Source organism: Sapajus apella, unplaced genomic scaffold (assembly GCF_009761245.1).
Source record: "Sapajus apella isolate SASKATOON/1434 unplaced genomic scaffold, GSC_monkey_1.0 scaffold214, whole genome shotgun sequence".
NCBI lineage: Eukaryota > Metazoa > Chordata > Mammalia > Primates > Cebidae > Sapajus > Sapajus apella.
The window spans coordinates 292,920-312,372 of record NW_022437154.1 but is presented as its reverse complement, the minus strand read 5'-3'; the positions used below and the strand labels follow the sequence as shown (position 1 = coordinate 312,372).

Below are 19,453 nucleotides of genomic sequence, written 5' to 3'. Positions count from 1 at the left end.
CCTGAAGCAATCCTCCCAGCTTAGCCTCCCACAGTGCTGGGATTACAGGAGTGAGCCACCTCACCTGAGCTGCAAGGGCAGCCTCTTCATAATGGGGCATGGGCCTCTTCGGATCTCTTTTTGTTGTTCGAGGTGGAGTCTCGCTCCGTTGCCCAGGCTGGAGTGCAGTGGCATGATCTAGGCTCAATGCAACTTCTGCCTCCTGGGTTCAAGCAATACTCCTGCCTCAGCCATCTGAGTCGCTAGGATTACAAGCACGTACCACCATGCCTGGCTAATTTTGTATTTGTTTTACTAGAGACGAAGTTTCACCATGTTGGCTAGGCTAGTTTCAAACTCCTGACCTCAAGTGTCCCACCCACCTTCCTTCCACTCCCAAAGTGCTAGGATTACAGGTGTGCGCCACTCCACCCGGCTCCATCTTTTTTTTTTTTTTTTTTTGAGATGGGATCTAGCTCTGCCCCCCAGGCTGGAGTGCTGTGGTGTGATCACGGCTCAATGTAGCCTAAACCTCCAGGGCTCAAGCGATCCTCCTGCCTCAGCCTCCCAAGTAACGGGAACTGCAGGCACATGCTAATTGTTTTAATCTTTGTAGACACGAGGTCTTGCTGTGATGCCTAAGCTGGTCTGGAAATCTTGAGCTCAAGCGATCCTCTCACCTGGGCTCCCAAAGTGCTGGCATTACAGGCTTAAGCCACCCCGCCCGGCCCTCAAAAAAAAAAAAAAAATGCCAGTGACAACCTATTAAACTGATATCTGTCACGCTAATGGGTCATGACTAGTAGTTTGAAAGGCAAAGCTCGATTTCCCTGAATTTATTTTAGCAACAGAAGTCATCACCTTTGGTCCAATCTCAAGTACAAAATGAAACTGCAACACAAGCCCCTAACCCTGCAGCTGTCAGAAGATAAACATCTGCGCTTCCGGGAGCGTTGGGCGACCACGCCTCTGGGAGCAGGGCGTGGCTTCCCCCCTCCTCTCTCCGCCCACCCCCCTCCGTGTCTGCCCCGCGCCCCGCCTAGGGACGGCAGGGGCGCGGCGACACGCTCCACGCCTTGAGGGCGGGGCCGGCGCGATGCCCCGCCCTCCGTGAGCTCATCTTTGCGCGTCGCAGTCGCGCGGAGCCCGGCTTCCGACGTGCATCCTGGCAGTGCAGTGGTGAGTTAGAGCCCGCGGCGGTTGGGGATGGTGGCCTTTAGGGCCGCTGACGGCCCGGGCCAGAGGGCGGGTGAGCAAGGTTGGGTCCGAGGCTACCTGTAAGCAGGTCTGTTCAGGGACGCTCCAGGCCCTGGGACCCTAGGGTGGCTTCCATGATCCCATTTGCCCTGGCTGCCCCTCTGTACCGGGCCTGAGCGGAGAGGGGGGAGGCCCGTAGGTGGCTTCCTTTTGCGTCCTGAGAATGTTCTGGACAGCACCGAGCTTAGGGCTGGTGTCTCTGCGGAAGAGATCATTTATCCGTGGGTGGGAGGACTGTATGAGCCGAAGTTTCCCGGTAGTGGGCCACGCTGTCTTCTTAGGTAGCGTGCTGGACAGGTACAGAGGCTGGGTTCCTTTACCCGAAGTACCGTGCAATGCTGTGGGCTGTTGACTTGCCCGAGTAGTTCCATAGAGGCATCTGCAGTGTTCCTTGGAAACACTGAGCCAGGGATTAATTCTGTCTGGGAAAACTAGGGAAAAGTGTCCCAGAGAGAGAAGATGGCAAGAGAGGGCTGAGGTCTAAAGTCTCTTAGTTCTGACCTTCCTAAGACCCTGAAGTAAGAGGTAGTGTATCTTGGTTGCCTATGCTATAGCTTGTATCCATTCTTATTAGAAAAGTGGAACTGATCATAAGAAAATAGTAGTTCCCCTATCTGAGGGCTGTGCATTCCAGGACCCCCAGTGGATGTCTGAAATCTTGGATAGTACAGAACCCTGTATATACAAAAGGACCCTGACTGACTTACTGTGGTTTGACTTAGAATTTTTCAGCTTTACATAGGTTTATTGGAAAGTACCCCCACTGTAAGTTGAGGAGCATCTATACTGTGTTTTTTCTTTCTTTTTTATATATACTTTAAGTTCTTTAAGTTCTGGGGTACACATGCAGATCGTGCAGGATTGTTACATAGGTATACACATGCTATGGTTGTTTGCTGCATCCATCTCCCCGTCACCTACATTAGGCATTTCTCCTAACGTTATCCCTCCCCTAGACCCCCCACCCCCCAACAGGCCACAGTGTGTGATGTTCCCCTCCCTGTGTCCATGTGTTCTCATTGTTCAATACCCACTTATGAGTGAGAACATGCAGTGTTTGCTTTTCTGTTCCTGTGTCAGTCTGCTGAGAATGATGGTTTCCAGCTTCATCCATGTCCCTGCAAAGGACACGAACTCATGGTTTTTTATGGCTGCATAGTATTCCATGGTGTATATGTGCCACATTTTCTTTATCCAGTCTATCATTGATGGGCATTTGGGTTGGTTCCAGGTCTTTGCTACTGTGTTTTTTCTTATACAGGTTACACATACATACCTATGATATTTAGTTTAATTTGTAAATTAGGCACAGTAAGAGATTAACAGCAACAATAATAAAATAGAATTATGACAATATAATGTAATACAATTTATGTGAATGTAGTCTCTCTCAAAATAACTATGCTCACCTATTTTTAGACTACAGTTGACATTTGGAACTGTGGCAATCAAAACCTCAGCTAAAGTAGAACTACTGTACCTAGTAAGTAGGGTTATGAGGTTTCAGTGAGCTAATCTCAGTGTATTACTTCAAATAGGACTGGATTCATTGTACATCCTCAAGTGTGCACTCCTTGATAGAATGACACCCTTGTCTTGTGGAGCCTGGCTTTTTGGAAGTTGGCTTGGCTTACCGCAAGGCTTCGTCCTTTATTTTGTTTCTGTCCGTTGCTAAATGTGAGGCCCAAAATGGTGGGGAAGAAGACAAGCATGTACTTCAGCAGGCAGAAGGCTCTGTGTAAGCAGAGGTTGAATACCATTCACATTAGCCCAACTGGCTTGAGCCCTTTCCTGTCTTTTCTGCCATGGACAGAAAGAACCCTGTTCATGGGTCACAAATAAATGAGTAAAGCTCTACCAACCTGTCTGGAATCCCAGCACTTTGGAAGGCCAAGGCAAGAGGATCACTTGAGGCCGGGAGTTCAATAGCAGCCTGGGCAACATAATGAGACCCTGTCTTTACAAAACCAAACCCAAAACAAAACACTACCAGTGTGAGATCTTCATAGGCTAGGATTAGTTATAAATGGTTTGTTAGTTTGATTTTCTGTTATTGAAAAACCTTCAGCAGCTTTTTGGGTTGGCAAATTTAAAGAAAGTAGCCACAACCTGGATGCCTTAACTGTACAGTCCCTTAAACTGCCAGTGGGTAGAAGTGAGGGGCATGAACTTGGATGAGATGAAAATTGCATCTTTATGTTTCCTAACCTCCAAATGAAATTTAGCATTTTCTTCCACTATGAATGTAGGCCATAAATCACAGTATTAGCAGTGTGACTTTGTTATGAATATAAATTACAGATATTTTCACATGATATTGTGCAAGCTCATCACAACTTTGAAATTATGGTAGTTACAAGATTTGCTTCTAGATCTCAATGTGTCAGTAAAGAAGCACATATGTTAGTTTTTGTACTTTGATAAAATTTTAGCATACAGTCTATCCTCATTATTTGTGGATTCTGTATTTATGAATTCACCTACTTGCTAAAATTTATATGTAGCCCCCAAATTAATACTGGCAGCGCTTTTGTGGTCTTTGGAAGACATGACACTTTTTCACATGGGGTGAAAAATTTCAGTCGTCTGATGCCCATGTTCTCAGCTGAAGTCAAACAAAGGTGGCACTGCCTTCTTGTCAGCTCTCATGTTGTAAGCAGATGTCATTTTCACTGTCTTTGGTGCCACGTTTTTCTCATCTTTGTGCTTTTTGTTGGCGATGCCACTGTTTGAGGTCGCACCAAGCATGGTGCCAAAGTGCTTCCAAGCTCAAGAACGCTGTGATGTGTCTTATGGAGAAAATGTGTGTTAGATAAGCTTTGTTTAGCCATGAGATCAGGATTAATGAATTACTGATGTATATTCAGTAAGTGCCTTTAAACAGAAACACACATAAAACATTATTAGGTATTGACTGGTTGACAAAAATGTACCCAGAGGCTTTCAGAAACCTGTTTCCCCAAGGAACAGTGGTTCTCTGTTGGATAATTTAGTGTTTGTAGTGACGTCATAGAACATAATTGTTGTGAATAATGAGAATCTCCTGTACTTGGTTTCATTTCTAATCCTGTGTATTTTCTGTGTTTAAAGACATTCTGAGCCTAAGTGTGGTGGCTTGCACCTGTAATCCCAGCACTTTGGGAGGCCAAGACAGGAGGATCTCTTGAGCTCAGGAGTTCAAGACCAGCCTAGGCAACATAGGGAGACCCCATCTCTACAAAAAATGAAAATAACCGGACGTGGTGGCACACACCTGTCGTCCTAGCCCGGACGTGGTGGCACACACCTGTCGTCCTAGCCCGGACGTGGTGGCACACACCTGTCGTCCTAGCCACTCAGGGTCTGAGGTGGGAGGAACACTTGGCATGGGAGGTTGAAGCTGCAGTGAGCCATGATTGCACCACTGCACTCCAGTCTGGGCGATGAAGCAAAACCCTATCTCAAAAACAAAAAAGGCCGCTAAAGGGAGACTGTGGCACACACGGAATACAAGAACCCTTAGCCCTTAATGTAGCCTGAGAAATTAGATCTATTCTTTTTTTTTTTTTTTTTTTTTCCTTTTTTGAGACAGAGTCTTGCTCTTTCTCCTGGGCTGAAGTGCAGTGGCATGACCTCGGCTCACTGCAACCTCTGGCTTCCGGGTTGAAGCGATTCCCCTGCCTCAGCTTCTTGAGTAGCCGGGACTGCAGTCGTGCACCAGCATGCCCAGTTAGTTTTTGTATTTTTAGTAGAGATGGGGTTTCACCATTTTGGCCAGGATGGTCACTCTGTCTTTACACGTGTCTCCCTTCAGCCTTTGCCCTTATTTATCTGCCTTTGGCTCCTAAAGGCATTTTTGGTTGAGACCTTTGCATGTAAAGTAAGAACTTTGCCATCTTTGGATTCCCCCATGTTTGTTTTGAATAAATAATATTTGTTATTAAAAGGAACTGTGTTTTTTTCCTCTCCAAAGAGCAGCAAGGGACAGAGACTGGTCACTTTCTGCAGTGACATTTGAGGTGAAGAAACCATGGGATAGGAGTAGGTGCTAATTGAGTCCATAGGTTCAGTGGAAGGAAAGAAGGTCATACCACCTGGTAGGGATCGTGAAGGGGGTTCTTGGTACTGATCCACAGAAGAGTGTCAGAAAAACTTCATAATAAGGAGTTGCCTTGTTTTCTTGGTCAAGGGAACTTCCTATAGGCCCTTGTATCCTGATGCCACCCCCTTACTGAAATCCTGGTGTTGTTTCCACAGAGCTGTCTGGCCTTTTGCCCTCGATCCTTGGTTAAGGAAATGACCAACCAGGTAAGGCCTGTGTTGAAGGGAAGAACATCAGCTGGTCTCTTTGCCAAGTTCAAGTCCAGTAGGTTTCCTGGGCATGTAGTCAAGAAACTAGCATCTCGTTCTTGCCGTGCTCCTGAAGAGCTGGATGACCCTGGGTAACCAGTCACCACAGTGTTAGGTGGGACTAGTAAAATGCAAACACTAAGAGGAGGATTGGTTCATCTAAGTCTTGACTACAGTTTAGTGAGTAATAGAAGAAGCTTAAAAGAGGTACAGGCTGGGTGTGGTGGCTCATACCTGTAATCCCAGCACTTTGGGAGGCCGAGGCGGGTGGATCACGAGGTCAGGAGTTCAAGACCAGCCTGGCCAAGATGGTGAAACCCCATCTCTACTAAAAATACAAAAAGTATCTGGGTGTGGTACCAGGCACCTGTAATCCCAGCTACTTGGGAGGCTGAGGCTGAGAATTGCTTGATCCTGGGAGGCAGAGGTTGCAGTGAGCCAAAATCACGCCACTGCACTCCAGCCTGGGCGACAGAGCGAGACTCTGTCTCAAAAAAAAAAAAAAAGATGTTGTTTAAAAAAAAATAAACAAACAAAAAAGATTGGGATAGGAGATAGAACAGGAGAAACGTATCTTTGTAATAAGATTGGGGCAAAGGAAATAGGCTATTCTGCAAAACTTAAGCTGCAAACTGGACTCTGAGCTTCCTTGGTGATCAGAGCAGAAAAAGAAAACATAATTTATTGGTCTCTGTTGGGTGAGTGTGGGTAGTAGGAAGGGGGAGAGTAACAGTTTGTTTAAGAATTTGTTTCTGATATGACTATGCAAATCTTGCCTGGGTGTGAATCGAGGAGCTTGTAGGATGGCCGGGGTGGCCGCAGAGGAAGCAGCTGACACTGTAGTGCCTCTGTCTGCTTGGGGTGGAGGCAATGTGAGACGTCTGAAATCTGACCGTGGGTTTAATGTGGCTTCTGTTCTTTTTCAGTATGGTATTCTCTTCAAACAAGAGCAAGGTGAGTAGCCGGCCTGTTTAAGCAGGTCATCTGTGGAAAAAAACTGTGTCGTCCCTGGTTTCTTTAAGATTTTTGTCAAGATGACCAGACATGTAGTTTCCAAGTATACTCACTTTGCAGAAGAATTGGCAGCTGAAAATAAGTACGCTTAAAAACAAACGACTACAAAAACCTAACAACCAACTAAAAAAAAAAAAGCAGTCATCGTGATAGGTTGGAGAATTCCAGGCGGAGGAACATTTTCCCACCTGAGGAAGACCTGACCGAGCTTCCCAGCTGCCGAGGTGGAAAAAGGAAATGCTTTGAGCCCCAAAACTCTGTTAGTGCCGGCCCATCCGGAGAGGCGAACCTCAGCCTGTTCCCGGACTCAGAACTTGCTTTGACCCTTAATGAAAGTGAAGCCTATCATAGTGAGATGAATTTCTCTTGAGGCCACTGAGTGCACCGGGAGGGCTGGGAGCTGTGCAGCAGTGGCAGTGGGGGGGATGGCAGAGCAGGTGGCAGGTCACAATCCAGGCTGGGATTGTAGCTGACCATGGTACAGAGCTTGGTACCCGAAAAGGAGTCACATTTGTGTATGGGCTACTCACACGTCTCATTTCTTCACTGTAGCCTCGATAATGACCTACAGCTATATATGATAAACGGCTTTATATGATATTATCACAGATAATATATGCAGCTGTTGCCATCCAGGTGGCAAGTTAGCAGGCTTGAGGTAGGCGGGGTTTAAATGGAAGCCACAACTCTGTGTGTAATACACAGCTATTTAAGTTTAATGCCTTTCTATTCATTGGGAAGGTATGGCTGGAGGAGTGTTGCCAGGCAGGGTAAAGCCTCCGTGTGCACTTTCCACGCTGGGTCTGCACATACAACAGCATGGCCTACCAAACGTGCAGCTTACAGACTTAGATTTAAGGCAGACTTTAATTAATAGAGATTGGAATCGAATCCTAGCACTTCTCATTCCTTGTCTGTAAAATAAGGATATTAATAGTACCTATTACATAGGATTGCTGTAATAATTGGCCCATTAACCGTAACAAAGATACTTGTGGGGAAAGGCAACTTCATAGATGGAGGCTATAGTAGGTATTTTCTTTTAGACTATATACTGTTTAGAGTTGAACTGCCTGCTTGTTTCCAAAGATCTTTAGGTGTATCTGTTACCGAGGTGTATCTGTTACTTCCCCAGTGGTTTTACTTGTTTTAGCCAAGTGATAGCCATTCTGGACTCCTGTATGCCAGATAGGATGCTAAAAGAAAGAACACTGGATTTGGAGTCCAAAGTACTGCCTTCCTGCCTGGTAAACATGAGATCTAGGGCAAGTAGCTTCTTCAGAAACTCCATTTTTCACACGTGACCCCAACATTTCAATACAAGCTGTATAGGAAAGCCCTTTGTAAAATAGTAAAGCAAATACAAATAAATGTTATCTCACAATTGTTGAACAGTATTTCAGCTTCATTTTATCACATTAAATTTAGAAGTCCTATGCATGAAGACTTTATCAGTGAAGCACTTTGCATTCTAGCTCATGATGATGCCATTTGGTCAGTTGCCTGGGGGACAAACAAGAAGGAAAACTCTGAGACGGTGGTCACAGGCTCCCTGGATGACCTGGTAAAGGTCTGGAAATGGTGAGTGCCTCTCCCCTAACACAAATAGCCTCAGAAAATTGAGGGCTGCGGTTTTGCTTCTGAACTCTCCAGCTGCGGTCCGGGAAATACTTTTTTCTAGGCAAGAAAGCAATAGCAATATGGTGTTATAAAAAAGCAGCTTATTTTCCCCACTTGTTTTCCTATTACTCCATATTAAAGCCTTAAAGTTAAAAAAAAAAAAAAAAAAAATCTTAGGCCGGGCGTGGTGGCTCACACCTGTAATCCAAGCACTTTGGAGGCCAAGGCAGGCAGATCACCTGAGGTTGGGAGTTCAAGACCAGCCTCACCAAAATGGTAAAACCCCGTCTTTAAAAAAAAAAAAAAAATCTTAGCTCTACATTTAAAACCTGGCAGCATTTGGTGTCCTGTAGCTTGTTGATTCTTCTCTGATTCTGTATTTCATAGACCATTGGTATTACATAGTCACAGGGACCCAGAATTTCAGATGCCAGGTAAAGTGTGTTCTGTGTGAAGAAATCCATTTCTCTGTCCCCTGTTGAAGGCGTGATGAGAGACTGGACCTGCAGTGGAGTCTGGAGGGACATCAGCTGGGAGTGGTGTCTGTGGACATCAGCCACACCCTGCCCATTGCTGCATCCAGTTCTCTTGATGCTCATATTCGTCTTTGGGACTTGGAAAATGGCAAACAGATAAAGTCCATAGATGCAGGACCTGGTAAGAGTTTTACTTTTAGGGGATATGATAAAGGTTCATGATTTCTTTTCCAAAATCTTTAGGGATAGATGTGTTTTGCAGCTCTGAATTTTTTGGAGTTGAGAGGGATGATAATGGGTGTGTAAACTGTATATCACCTACAATTCTGGGGGCTGGAAACAGCACTCTAATGAAACACTAATACCTCTGCAGCTAAACATGAGTGTTCACACTGTGTGAGATAAATAAAGGCTATAAATAGCCTTATGTCACTTCAGCTTAAGTTTTGCTGCCAAATGACTTTTGGTAGTAAACCTATGGAAAAGCCTGTGGTTTCTAGAGCTTTTTGGATTTTAAAACTGCTGGTTTGGGGTTGTTGACCTGTATTTTGTATTTTCCAGAGATTCTCTGTTTGCCATATTCTGAACTGCTCCATTCACTGCTTTATGGAAGCCTAGAATGTAAAGCACTGGGTCCTTATAGATCTGTGTCATTCTCGTCCCTACTAAATTTGGTTAAAGGGTGTGATTCGTGGTATGTGATGTGTATGAAACTTCTAAGAAACATCGATTTTGTTTTAAGTACGGCAGAACAGCATAATCTTGTCCAGCAGCCTTGATAAACATCATCTGAGATGACAGAAGTTGATATCATAGGCTGATTAATGTGGAACAGCAAGACATTTCAGGGTTCTTTTGAGCTTCATATTTACTTACAAATGGCTGCCCAGCATTCACCAGCAGAACCTGTTCTGCCAGAATGGGTGGTAACCACTAGAGGTTGCAGATAGCCTGGCATCTCTCTGGCACAGCCCTTTGCGGGTTGATGATAGAAGAACTGCTTAGCTATTCCATGAAGACAGTTCCCTTGATTGGTGCCCTGGATGGATTCACCTCCCACCAGTTATACTCACTAGCCACACTAGGCCGTTCCTGTATTGGAAGGAGTGATGGTCCCAGGATTTTCAGAGAGGCTGGGTTGTCTCAAATCTGAGTGCATTTTCCCTCAGAAGCAGTATTTCCTGTCTGTAATTCTTACCACTGGACCTTTTTTAAGAATATGCACACCCAGTCCATATTTTGGATCCACTGAATTGTAGTGTTCGGAATACATGGTGTGGGATATGTATTTGGAAGAAGCTACCCAGATGCACTCTGACTCCCCAGATGCTTGTCTTGACATGCGCCCTTACCCTGCTTACATTACTTACAGAGGACTTGGGTCCCCACACTATCCTGCAAAGTCCATTAAGACTCTAATATATAAGCATGGTCTTAAGAAAAGAGGAAGAGGTAGAATTGTTTCTACCTTTTCACCTTGGGTACTAAGCTTTCCCAGGGCTCATAATGCTGGTGTCATTGCATGCTGGTTGCAGTCCTGGGCCAAAGGCAGCTGAAGTGCTGGAATGGTACCAAGTAAAAGGATGGTATATATAGCCAGCTCACTTTCCCTGATAAACAGTACCTTTTACTGGATATTCTCCAAGTGTGGCAACGTTTTAAAAGTTACTTTTATGAAAGAAAAAGACAGAAGAGGCCAGGCGTGGTGGCTCATGCCTGTAATCCCAGCACTTTGGGAGGCTGAGGTGGTTGGATCACTTGAGGTCAGGAGTTCAAGATCAGCCTGGCCAACATGGTGAAGCCCCATCTCTACTAAAAATTACAAAAAATTAGCGAGGCGTAGTGGTGTGCGCCTGTAGCCGCAGCTACTTGGGAGGCTGAGGCAGGAGAGTCGCCTGAACTCGAGATCACATCACCGCACCCCGGCCTGGGCTCAAAGTAAGACTCCATCTCAAAAAAATAAAGATAGAATCATGGAGTCTGAAAGTTTGATTTATTTTCTTTTTGGATAGGACTCTGCATAAAACTAGACCAGGCCAATAAACAGCCAACAGTTATTTGGTCCGGTAACAAAAGCAAGCATTGCTATCGACAGCTGAAGAGCAGCTAAATTCATCTGAAGGTGAAACTCCTCGGATGAGTTTGGGTCTAATCAATGTAGGGAAAATGGACACTTAGTTTCTACCTATCTTGAAAATATGCATGGGGAATCTGAACCACAACACAGGAAGAGAAAAGAAGAGAGACAATCCCAAATCCTGGAGAAGTGAGGAAGCAGGAGGAAGCAAAGGCCATGAGTGTGCCAGTCTCTGTGTGGACATAGGTTTGCATTTCTTTGGGGTGGTTACCTAGGAGTAGTATTGCTGGGTGTTATGGTAAGTGTTTGTTTTCACTTGAGAAATGGTCAAACTGGTTTTCAAAGTGGCTGTGCCGTTTCACGTTCCCAGTGGTGTATGAAGGTTCTGGTCTCTTCACATCCTTGCTAATACTTGGTATTGTCCTATTTTTATTAAAAATTTCAGAAACCCTTAAAGTTAATTTAAACTTGATAAAAGAATTAGCATCTTTACAACATAATTTTCTGAATCAGGACACTGCTACTCCAATTTAAAAAGATGTGTCTTGTGGTGAAACTTCAGTTTTTAAAATTAAGGCCAAATCTTTTCTCACTGTATTTTTGTCCTTCTTTTTTCTGTTCAGTGGATGCCTGGACTTTGGCCTTTTCTCCTGATTCCCAGTATCTGGCCACAGGAACTCATGTTGGGAAAGTGAACATTTTTGGTGTGGAAAGTGGGAAAAAGGAATATTCTTTGGACACGAGAGGAAAATTCATTCTTAGTATTGCATATGTAAGGAAACATTGCTCTCTTTTCTCCTTCTGATTCTTTTAGTTTACCCTTCCAGCCTGTTGCAGTCCTTGGCACAGATTCTGCCTTGGCCTGGTCAGGCAGCTGCTGTCTCTCTGGTGGGGTTTGCCAGGTAACCAGTTAGATGTGTAGCCAGCAGGAGGTTTGGTTGTGTTTGGTAGGGATAGCTTAACAACATGGAGTCTGAAAGTGCTGGTTTTCCCCTATGTCCTCTGAACAGAGTCCTGATGGGAAATACCTAGCCAGTGGAGCCATCGATGGAATCATCAATATTTTTGATATTGCAACTGGAAAACTTCTGCATACACTGGAAGGTATGTCTCATCATCTTATTTCTACAAACTGGGTTATCAAATCACAAAGGAATCATTCTTTCATTATTCTTTCATTAAAATGCCATTAAATGGCAAATGGGCATTGGATTTACAAAATATCACTCTCAATTGGAAAACTGAAATGCCTCCAGGTTTTAGTCTTGTCACTGTAGTTTTTTTTTTTTCTTTCTTTTAGAGACAGGGTCTCGCTCCCAGGCTGGAGTGCAGTGGCATGATCATAGCTCACTGTAGCCTTGAATTCTTGGGCTCAAGGGATTGTCCCACCTCAGCCTTCTGTGTAGCTGGGACTGCAGGTGCACACCAGCATGCCTGGCTAGTTTTTAAATTTTTTGTAGAGACGGGGTCTTGCTGTGTTTCCCAGACTGGTCTCTAACTCCTGGCTTCAAGAGATCCTCCCTCTTTGACCTCCCAAACTGCTGGGATTACAGACATGAGCCACCATACCTGGCCTGTCACTGTAGATTTGACCTAGACTTACCAGTTCTTGTAACAGTGTTAAATGCTTGTTTGGGTGAACAGACTTACTTTTTATTTATTATATGGTAATATATCACATTATATATATGTGTGTATTAATATATATTTGCTATATGAATGTCTCATTTCTGTCATTTTGGATTCTGATGAACTTGTGATTGGAAACAACTTTTTGTTGATAACTTGAAGATGGATGAAAGTACTGTGCCCATTGTCCACACTGGTGGCCTCTGGAAAGGAAGACTGGGTAGCTAAAGAACAGGAGTAGGGTCGGAGGGAGACCTTATTACATGTACTTTTGCGCTGTTTTGAATTCTGATCAAGTGAATGTATTATCTCCTCACAATGCTGTAGTTTATCCTTTACTCTATAATAAAGGATTTGGTAGGGAAAGAACTTCTTAATTTGTTCAACCTTACAAATCAGGAGCGATGTATATTTCCTTCTGTGGCCATATTTTAGTGGAGAAGCTCTTTAAAGCAGTGCATGCTGAGGGCAGCGAAGGGAACTAAGGAGAAATGGCTCCAGGAGGAGAGACTGGGGTTATGTGGATGTTTTGAGAACATTAAGAGGAAGGGCCCAGTCAGAACTCTTGCTTTTCTGCCTAAAGCACCTGGGCAGTTCAACCCAGTGGCTCATGATTGTTAAAAGGGGCATTGTACGTGGGAAGTTGAGTGAGGAGACAGTGGTTCACCAGATTAACAAGGGCCTTTATGAATTTCAGGCCATGCCATGCCCATTCGTTCCTTGACCTTTTCCCCGGACTCCCAGCTCCTTGTCACTGCTTCAGATGACGGCTACATCAAGATCTATGATGTGTAAGTTACCTTTCAAGATTAAAGGGGTCTCACTCACTGCTGATGCCCATCTTGTCTCCTTATTGTTACAAGGAGCCCTAGGGAGGAGCCCTTGTCAAGACCTGTGCTCAAGTCACATCGGACACCTTGACTCCCCAAACGATCCTCCCCCATTCAGTGCCCATTTTTAGTGTGTGTCAAGGGCTGCTTGCAGGAGGATGTGCATGGGTAGGATCAGGTACTTGCTACTTTTTCTCAGGCAGCCCAATTTTTGTGAGCTTACTGATTTCTTTGGGATAGGTAAGTAATATACAGATGAGGAAATGGAGCCATGGGCTATAGCTGGCCCCTGGTGACAAGAAAAAATTAGAGCATCCATTTTCAAGGATAGGGCTGTTCTAGCATTCACACCTCTGCCCTAGTTAGGGAGCAGTTTATAAGCTGCCCCGCTACATGTCCAGATGGGAGCGTTTTTGGTTTGGGCCCTTGACTGCAAGTATAGAAGCAAGTTAATCATCCTCTTTGATTCACAGCCATCATTGTAAACCTCTGCAGGCCCCTTCCTCTCCATGTTTTCCCCCTCATTTTTAGCCCTGGCTCCTGTTCCCCCGCCACCCGCCGCCCCCGAGCTATCCCCTGTAATGTGTTCAATCTGTGTTCTTGATGCTGCGTCTAGGTGCTGTGCTCAGCTCTCCCTGCAGGGGTGCCTCCAGCTCATTGCTCCTCAGCAGGGCATTCTGATCCACTGCACGCACATATCCTGCTCCAGCCCTAGACATGGGTGCCTAGGCCTCCTTCTGCACGCACTGCAACCCCGACCATCCGTGTGCATCCTTTCAGGGGCCTGTGAGAGTTGTCTGGGGCTTTAAACCTCAGAGTAGGAACGCAGCTCCTTCTAGCCCACTTCTGGTTAAAACGCAGCCTTTTATGGCAAAAGGTTATCAGCTAGACATAGAGTTCGAACTGCAGCTTTTGGAATTAGAGCTGAAGGAAGGTGCCATCGCCCAGAGGGGAAGATACCTCCGGAGAGTTGTACTTGCCTGGTAGTGGCAGAGGCAGTATCAATGCAGCAGTTCCTTCGTTTGTGACTTTATTGCTTCCATTGCCACTGTTTTATTGATCCTCCCCGCAACTAGTGAGGTGGCAGCACAGATTCCTGTCCCAGTTTTGCACATGAGAAACCCAAGCTGAGGTGGCGATTTGTCCAAGGAGGTGGCACTGAATGAAGACCCAAGACTGGTTTTTTCGCCCAATATCGATGTATTATTATTCATTAAAGTGCATAGTTTACATTAGGGTTTCCTCTTTGTGTGGTACATTCTATGAGTTTTGACAAATGTATAATGACGTAGCCACCACTCATTCCAGTGTCACGTGGAACAATTTCACTGCCCTAAAAACCCGTGCTCTACCATATCATCCCTTCCTCCTGCCCTGAGCCCCTAGTAACTACTGATCTTTTTACTAAGACCCAAGACTTTCCACCCTCCCATGGCCCCACTGTATCCCACTGAGACTTCCTCCTGGCCCGTAACTGAGGTCTGCTCCACTCTGCCGAGATCTGTGTTCAGGGGTAAAATTGCTGACCTCAGTTAGGCCCTAGGGTGGTTCTCCTGCCGGAGGTGACTGGGTTTCATTTTTATTAAAAAAATGAAAATGGCTGTAGTAATTAGACCTGTCTTGTTCTTGATTAGGTTAAAACGGTCTCTCGGAGCCACACCTGTCATGGTGGATACATCTTGATGCTCTCCTTGCACTGGTAGCACCGGCCCCACGTGGAAGGGCTGCTGGTGCAGACAGGAGGCCGAGCTTGCCCCTCTCCTGAGATGGCTTCCTTGCCCGTTGGGTCGCAGTTTCCTCATCTTAGGGGTTGGCTTGCCAAGTCTCTATAGCGTGGTTCTTTGTTCATTTTGAGCTTCAGCTCAAAGGATTTTATTAAAGTTTTATCCTTGGCTCTTGGTGGCATCAACACAGTATGGGTTAATGCTGCTGTGAAAATTTGCCTCTAATGCTTGATGGTACTTCATTGAAAGGGGAATTTTTGATAGGGTATTCGTGGTCATTCTAAGGATAGCACATTTGGTCCAGTTTACGGGGAGAGTTAATAATGTACTTTCTACTTCAGTGATTATACTCTAGAAATTAACGTCTCAACTCTGTTTGGACCTTTCCCATTTCAGACAACATGCCAATTTGGCTGGCACACTGAGCGGCCATGCTTCCTGGGTGCTGAACGTGGCGTTTTGTCCTGATGACACTCACTTTGTTTCCAGGTACTTAATGATTCTTAGCAGTTTCTAAAATGCTGGGAAGATGAGGGCAGTCTTCCTGTATAGATTGCCTTAACATTTAAAGATGTTTCACCCTTTATTCAGGTAGCCTTGGTTTTCAGCAGTTTTTAAAATTTGTATTTAGTGAAGTTAGTTGAACTTAGCTGCAGCGAAAGTCAACAAGGAATTCTTTTAAACAGTTAAACTCTTAGTTTTTTCATTATAAATTGAGGCTTCTACCAAAGTTACTCTAAGGTAGACTTGTGTCCCAATGCTAACTTAAAATATGTAAATCTCTTTGTCAAATGTTGTTTATAGATCCCAGTGTCGGTCAGGCCTGGGATGGCCAAGACAGCTGGAAAGCAGGAGGTGGACAACTTGAAGGCGTTGCACAGTGCTCTAGAGGCCTCCTGAGAGCCTTGGTTTTCATAACGGGCTTCCCTCCCATCTGGAAATAGGACTCCTGGAGAACAGTTACTACGAGGGCCAGGCAGATCAGAATTTCAGGAAAATGGCTACCCTGTGAGGAAGGAAAGCCACCCAGTGATGCTGATACCTGGCCATTTCCTGTACCGAGGCGCAGGGGTTGGGGGGTCTGAAGTTGGAAGAATTTGAGTCATCAAAGGATTTTTGGTTGAAGTCCTTCCAACTTCAAACCTGTCTGGAAACTGTTTTTTGATACTGTTGTTCATTTTTTAAAATAGTTCATCTGACAAAAGTGTGAAAGTTTGGGATGTTGGCACGAGGACTTGTGTTCACACCTTCTTTGATCACCAGGATCAGGTATGGCATTGTTACTTCATCTTTAGATTGCTGGTGCTGTCTAACCATAGTACCAAAGAGCTTTTCTTTTCCTAAGTTTGTTGCTCCAGCTGTGGAGAGCAGTAGACGCCTGGGCCTGCGCTGCTATGTCTGCTCGGACAACCCCGTAGCCAGAGTTCCTGTGCAGTCTGGGGTGCAGAGGCTGCAATGTGCCGTCAGCCTAGCAACTCACAAGGCGTAGCCCCACGTAGGCCAGAAAGCATAGTGTTAGCCCCACAGTCCTTCAGTGCCTCCTTTAGAAACTGCCTCAGCTGGTGACTGGGGCACGTCTGGGGCTCTCTCCTGGGGGCTGCTGGGCCATGGCAGGCTCAGCAAGGACCTTCCTCTTCAGGAGATTCCATTGCTTAAACACAGTCACCACTTGCCAGTTTGGGAACTGTCCAAAGAAGCGATGTGATTTTTTTTTTTTTTCCAATATAGTAGAAGCTAGAAATTCTTACAAGTTTTTTGGCTTTAGTGATATGGATAACTTGTTTCAGTCTTTAAATGGAATGTGTGCTCACCAGAGTCTTTATCTTTGCCGAGGTGAATATGTGAAATAGCAAAGGTATTCATGTGTGCTTGTATCCCCTGGGAACCTGGTTCAAATGCAGATGCTACTTCGGTATGTCTGACATAGAGCCTGAGGCGTGTCTTCTTTTTTTTTCTTTTTTTGAGATGGAGTCTCGCTCTGTTGCCCAGGCTGGAGTGCAGTGGCACGATCTCAGCCCACTGCAACTTCTGCCTCCTGGGTTCAAGTGATTCTCTTGCCTCAGCCTCCCGTGTAGCTGGGATTACAGGCGTGTACCACCATGTCCCACTAATTTTTATATTTTTAGTAGAGACAGGGTTTTGCCATGTTGGCCAGGCTGGTCTCAAACTCCTGACCTCAGGTGATCCACCCGCCTCTGCCTCCCAAAGTGCTGGGGTTACAGGTGTGAGCCACGGTGCCCAGCCTCAAATTCTGTATTTCTAACAAGCTCCCAGGTGAGGCCAAGGCTGCTGGTCCTAACCACTGGAAAGTCTTGGGGAACTAAGCTTAAAAAATAAAATGTCACCATGCCCAGCTGATTTTTTTGTATTTTTAGTAGAGACGGGGTTTCACCATGTTGACCAGGATGGTCTCGATCTCTTGACCTTGTGATCCACCCGCCTCGGCCTCCCAAAGTGCTGGGATTACAGGCGTGGGCATGGTGGCACGTGCCTGTAATCCCAGCTACTCAGGAGGCTGAGGCAGGAGAACTGCCTGAACCCAGGAGGCGGAGGCTGCGGTGAGCCGAGATCGCGCCATTGCACTCCAGCCTGGGTAACGAGAGCGAAACTCCGTCTCAAAAAAATAAAATAAAATAAAATAAAATGTCCATGGCAGTGTAAAATTGACTTCTAATATGTTTTAAATATTTTTAGATGGTCCTATAGATTTCTCCCTTTTGAAATGGGACTTAAAGTTAACTAACATTGTTCATGCTTTTTTACTTTTCATCTTAAATTGTTTCTAACAAAACTGAGGGGGTTGAATCTTGATATTTCACTCCTGGATGTAACATCTTCCTCAGGGATTAAGTCCCGGCTAGCTGTTGCTTTGTATGCGTGGGTCATTGTGGTGACATCATGTGGCGCAGTCACAACACTAAAGTCAGAGCTAGACACCCGCCTCAGGGCTAAGGTGACAGGCTAACCACCCAGAATCACCTCCTAATAATCAGGAAGTTATTTCTGGTTAGAGAAAGTCCAGCCACATCAATTCTGTCTGGGAAGGAGGTGTGAATCTGTTAATTCAACACATCGCAAATAAAAATCTATGGCCCACAATATCATGCTGTCTAGCTCCTGGGGACAGGCAGGCTCCATAGGCCACTAATAACAGAGTGAGAATTGCTGACCATGGGGGGCGGACACGGTCAGCTGAGGAGCAGAGTTTGCGATTTTCCCTGTCGGCAGTGACCTCGGGGGTAGTTGTGGGACCTGTTTCTTCCTGGAAGTATAAATGTTGGTCTCTTATGGCTTCTGTCTTCCTGACATTAGGTCACCTCAGGATTCTGACTCTTTGAAAGGGCTGTAGATAATCCTGGTTAGGACTGTATTTAAAAATGATTTTTTTTTTGGGGGGGGTGTGTGGGAAGGGAAAAGAATGCTAATTAAATAGCAAGAAGGGAAGGTGCTTGGTTAAGCCTCCATTCCCACTGACTTAAAAAGTACAAGCACATCCTCATCTCATTTTGTTTAGATTCAGAACAACAGTAAGAATGTTCGTTTCATAAACATTCCTTTTTTTTTTTTTTTTTTTTAATTTACAGGTCTGGGGAGTAAAATACAATGGAAATGGCTCAAAAATTGTGTCTGTGGGAGATGACCAGGAAATTCACATCTATGACTGTCCAATTTAAACATCAGAGTCTCCAGGATTATGCTGCAAAGAGAATGTACAGATTGATGATGACATTCCTTACCTTTTTAGGCTTAAGAGAAATATAGCATTTATTGTAGCAAAGACTTAAATTTTATAGATACAATGTAAATCTTTTCATGTTTTATTGGAAATGCTGTTCATACTTCAACATAGAGCTTTCTTAATGCAAACACTGGCGTCCTTGAGCATGCTTCCGTTTTCAGTTACCCGATTACCAGTGGACAGTGAGAGGGATTGCCATTAAGAGGAAATCTTTGTCTCAGCAATCAAGAGATCCAGGCACTTCTTTAACTTTCCAGTTTAGAAATATAGGCTCACTCTTCCAGGGAACTGACTCCTGCAGTGAGATACGGCAGCAAGCTCCTCAGAGCTGTGATAAAGAAGCCGATCTATTTTAGAAGGGAGTCCTGAAGGAAAGAGTGTATTTGACTGCATGGGAACACTATGTACTCCTATCTGGGCATCTTTCTACTTGATGTATTAAAGATGTCCCTTGCCACGCCCTCCCTACCCTTATTACCTTGGGAGAGGCCTCTGACACGCTAGGTAGACGTTGGAAGGCAGGCTCCTGTTCTTGCTGCCTTAACGATGCCAAGGCTCAGGCCTGCGCTCATGCCGCAGAACTCTAGCCCACCTTAGTTCTATCAGAGTGTCTGTACCTCAGTTTCCTCGTCCACAGCCCCCTTGAGACTCAGGTAAATGAGAAAGATGTAAGTAGCTAAACACTTGGAAGCTTACTGCTTCTTATTGATCATAACTTATGAGTCAGCTTATGAGTCAGGTCCTGTGTTTTTCCCCACTCACTGCCCTCAGAATAAAGC

At 45.1% G+C, this 19,453-nt stretch overlaps 1 protein-coding gene across 2 annotated transcripts; it reads left to right on the top strand.

Annotated features, from left to right (window-relative positions):
• Positions 1–937: 937 nt before the first annotated feature.
• WDR61 (WD repeat domain 61) lies at positions 938–19,131 on the top strand. 2 transcript variants are annotated; one of them, XM_032270687.1, is made up of 11 exons: positions 938–1,158; positions 5,473–5,523; positions 6,492–6,519; positions 8,055–8,160; positions 8,684–8,856; positions 11,376–11,524; positions 11,763–11,856; positions 13,079–13,172; positions 15,332–15,424; positions 16,126–16,204; positions 18,520–19,131. In XM_032270687.1, exons 2-11 carry the CDS (start codon positions 5,512–5,514, stop codon positions 18,607–18,609), a joined length of 918 nt encoding a protein of 305 aa, XP_032126578.1. In that variant the 5' UTR covers positions 938–1,158; positions 5,473–5,511; the 3' UTR covers positions 18,610–19,131. The 2 variants fall into 2 exon arrangements, with proteins under 2 accessions (XP_032126578.1, XP_032126579.1); XM_032270688.1 differs by lacking the exon at positions 938–1,158 and adding an exon at positions 1,213–1,237.
• The last annotated feature ends 322 nt before the right edge of the window (positions 19,132–19,453 follow it).

Coding starts and splice junctions, on each gene's coding strand:
- WDR61 (XM_032270687.1), top strand. Junction 8,161..8,683: donor CTGGTAAAGGTCTGGAAATG/GTGAGTGCCTCT, acceptor CCCCTGTTGAAG/GCGTGATGAGAGACTGGACC. Junction 8,857..11,375: donor GTCCATAGATGCAGGACCTG/GTAAGAGTTTTA, acceptor TTTTCTGTTCAG/TGGATGCCTGGACTTTGGCC.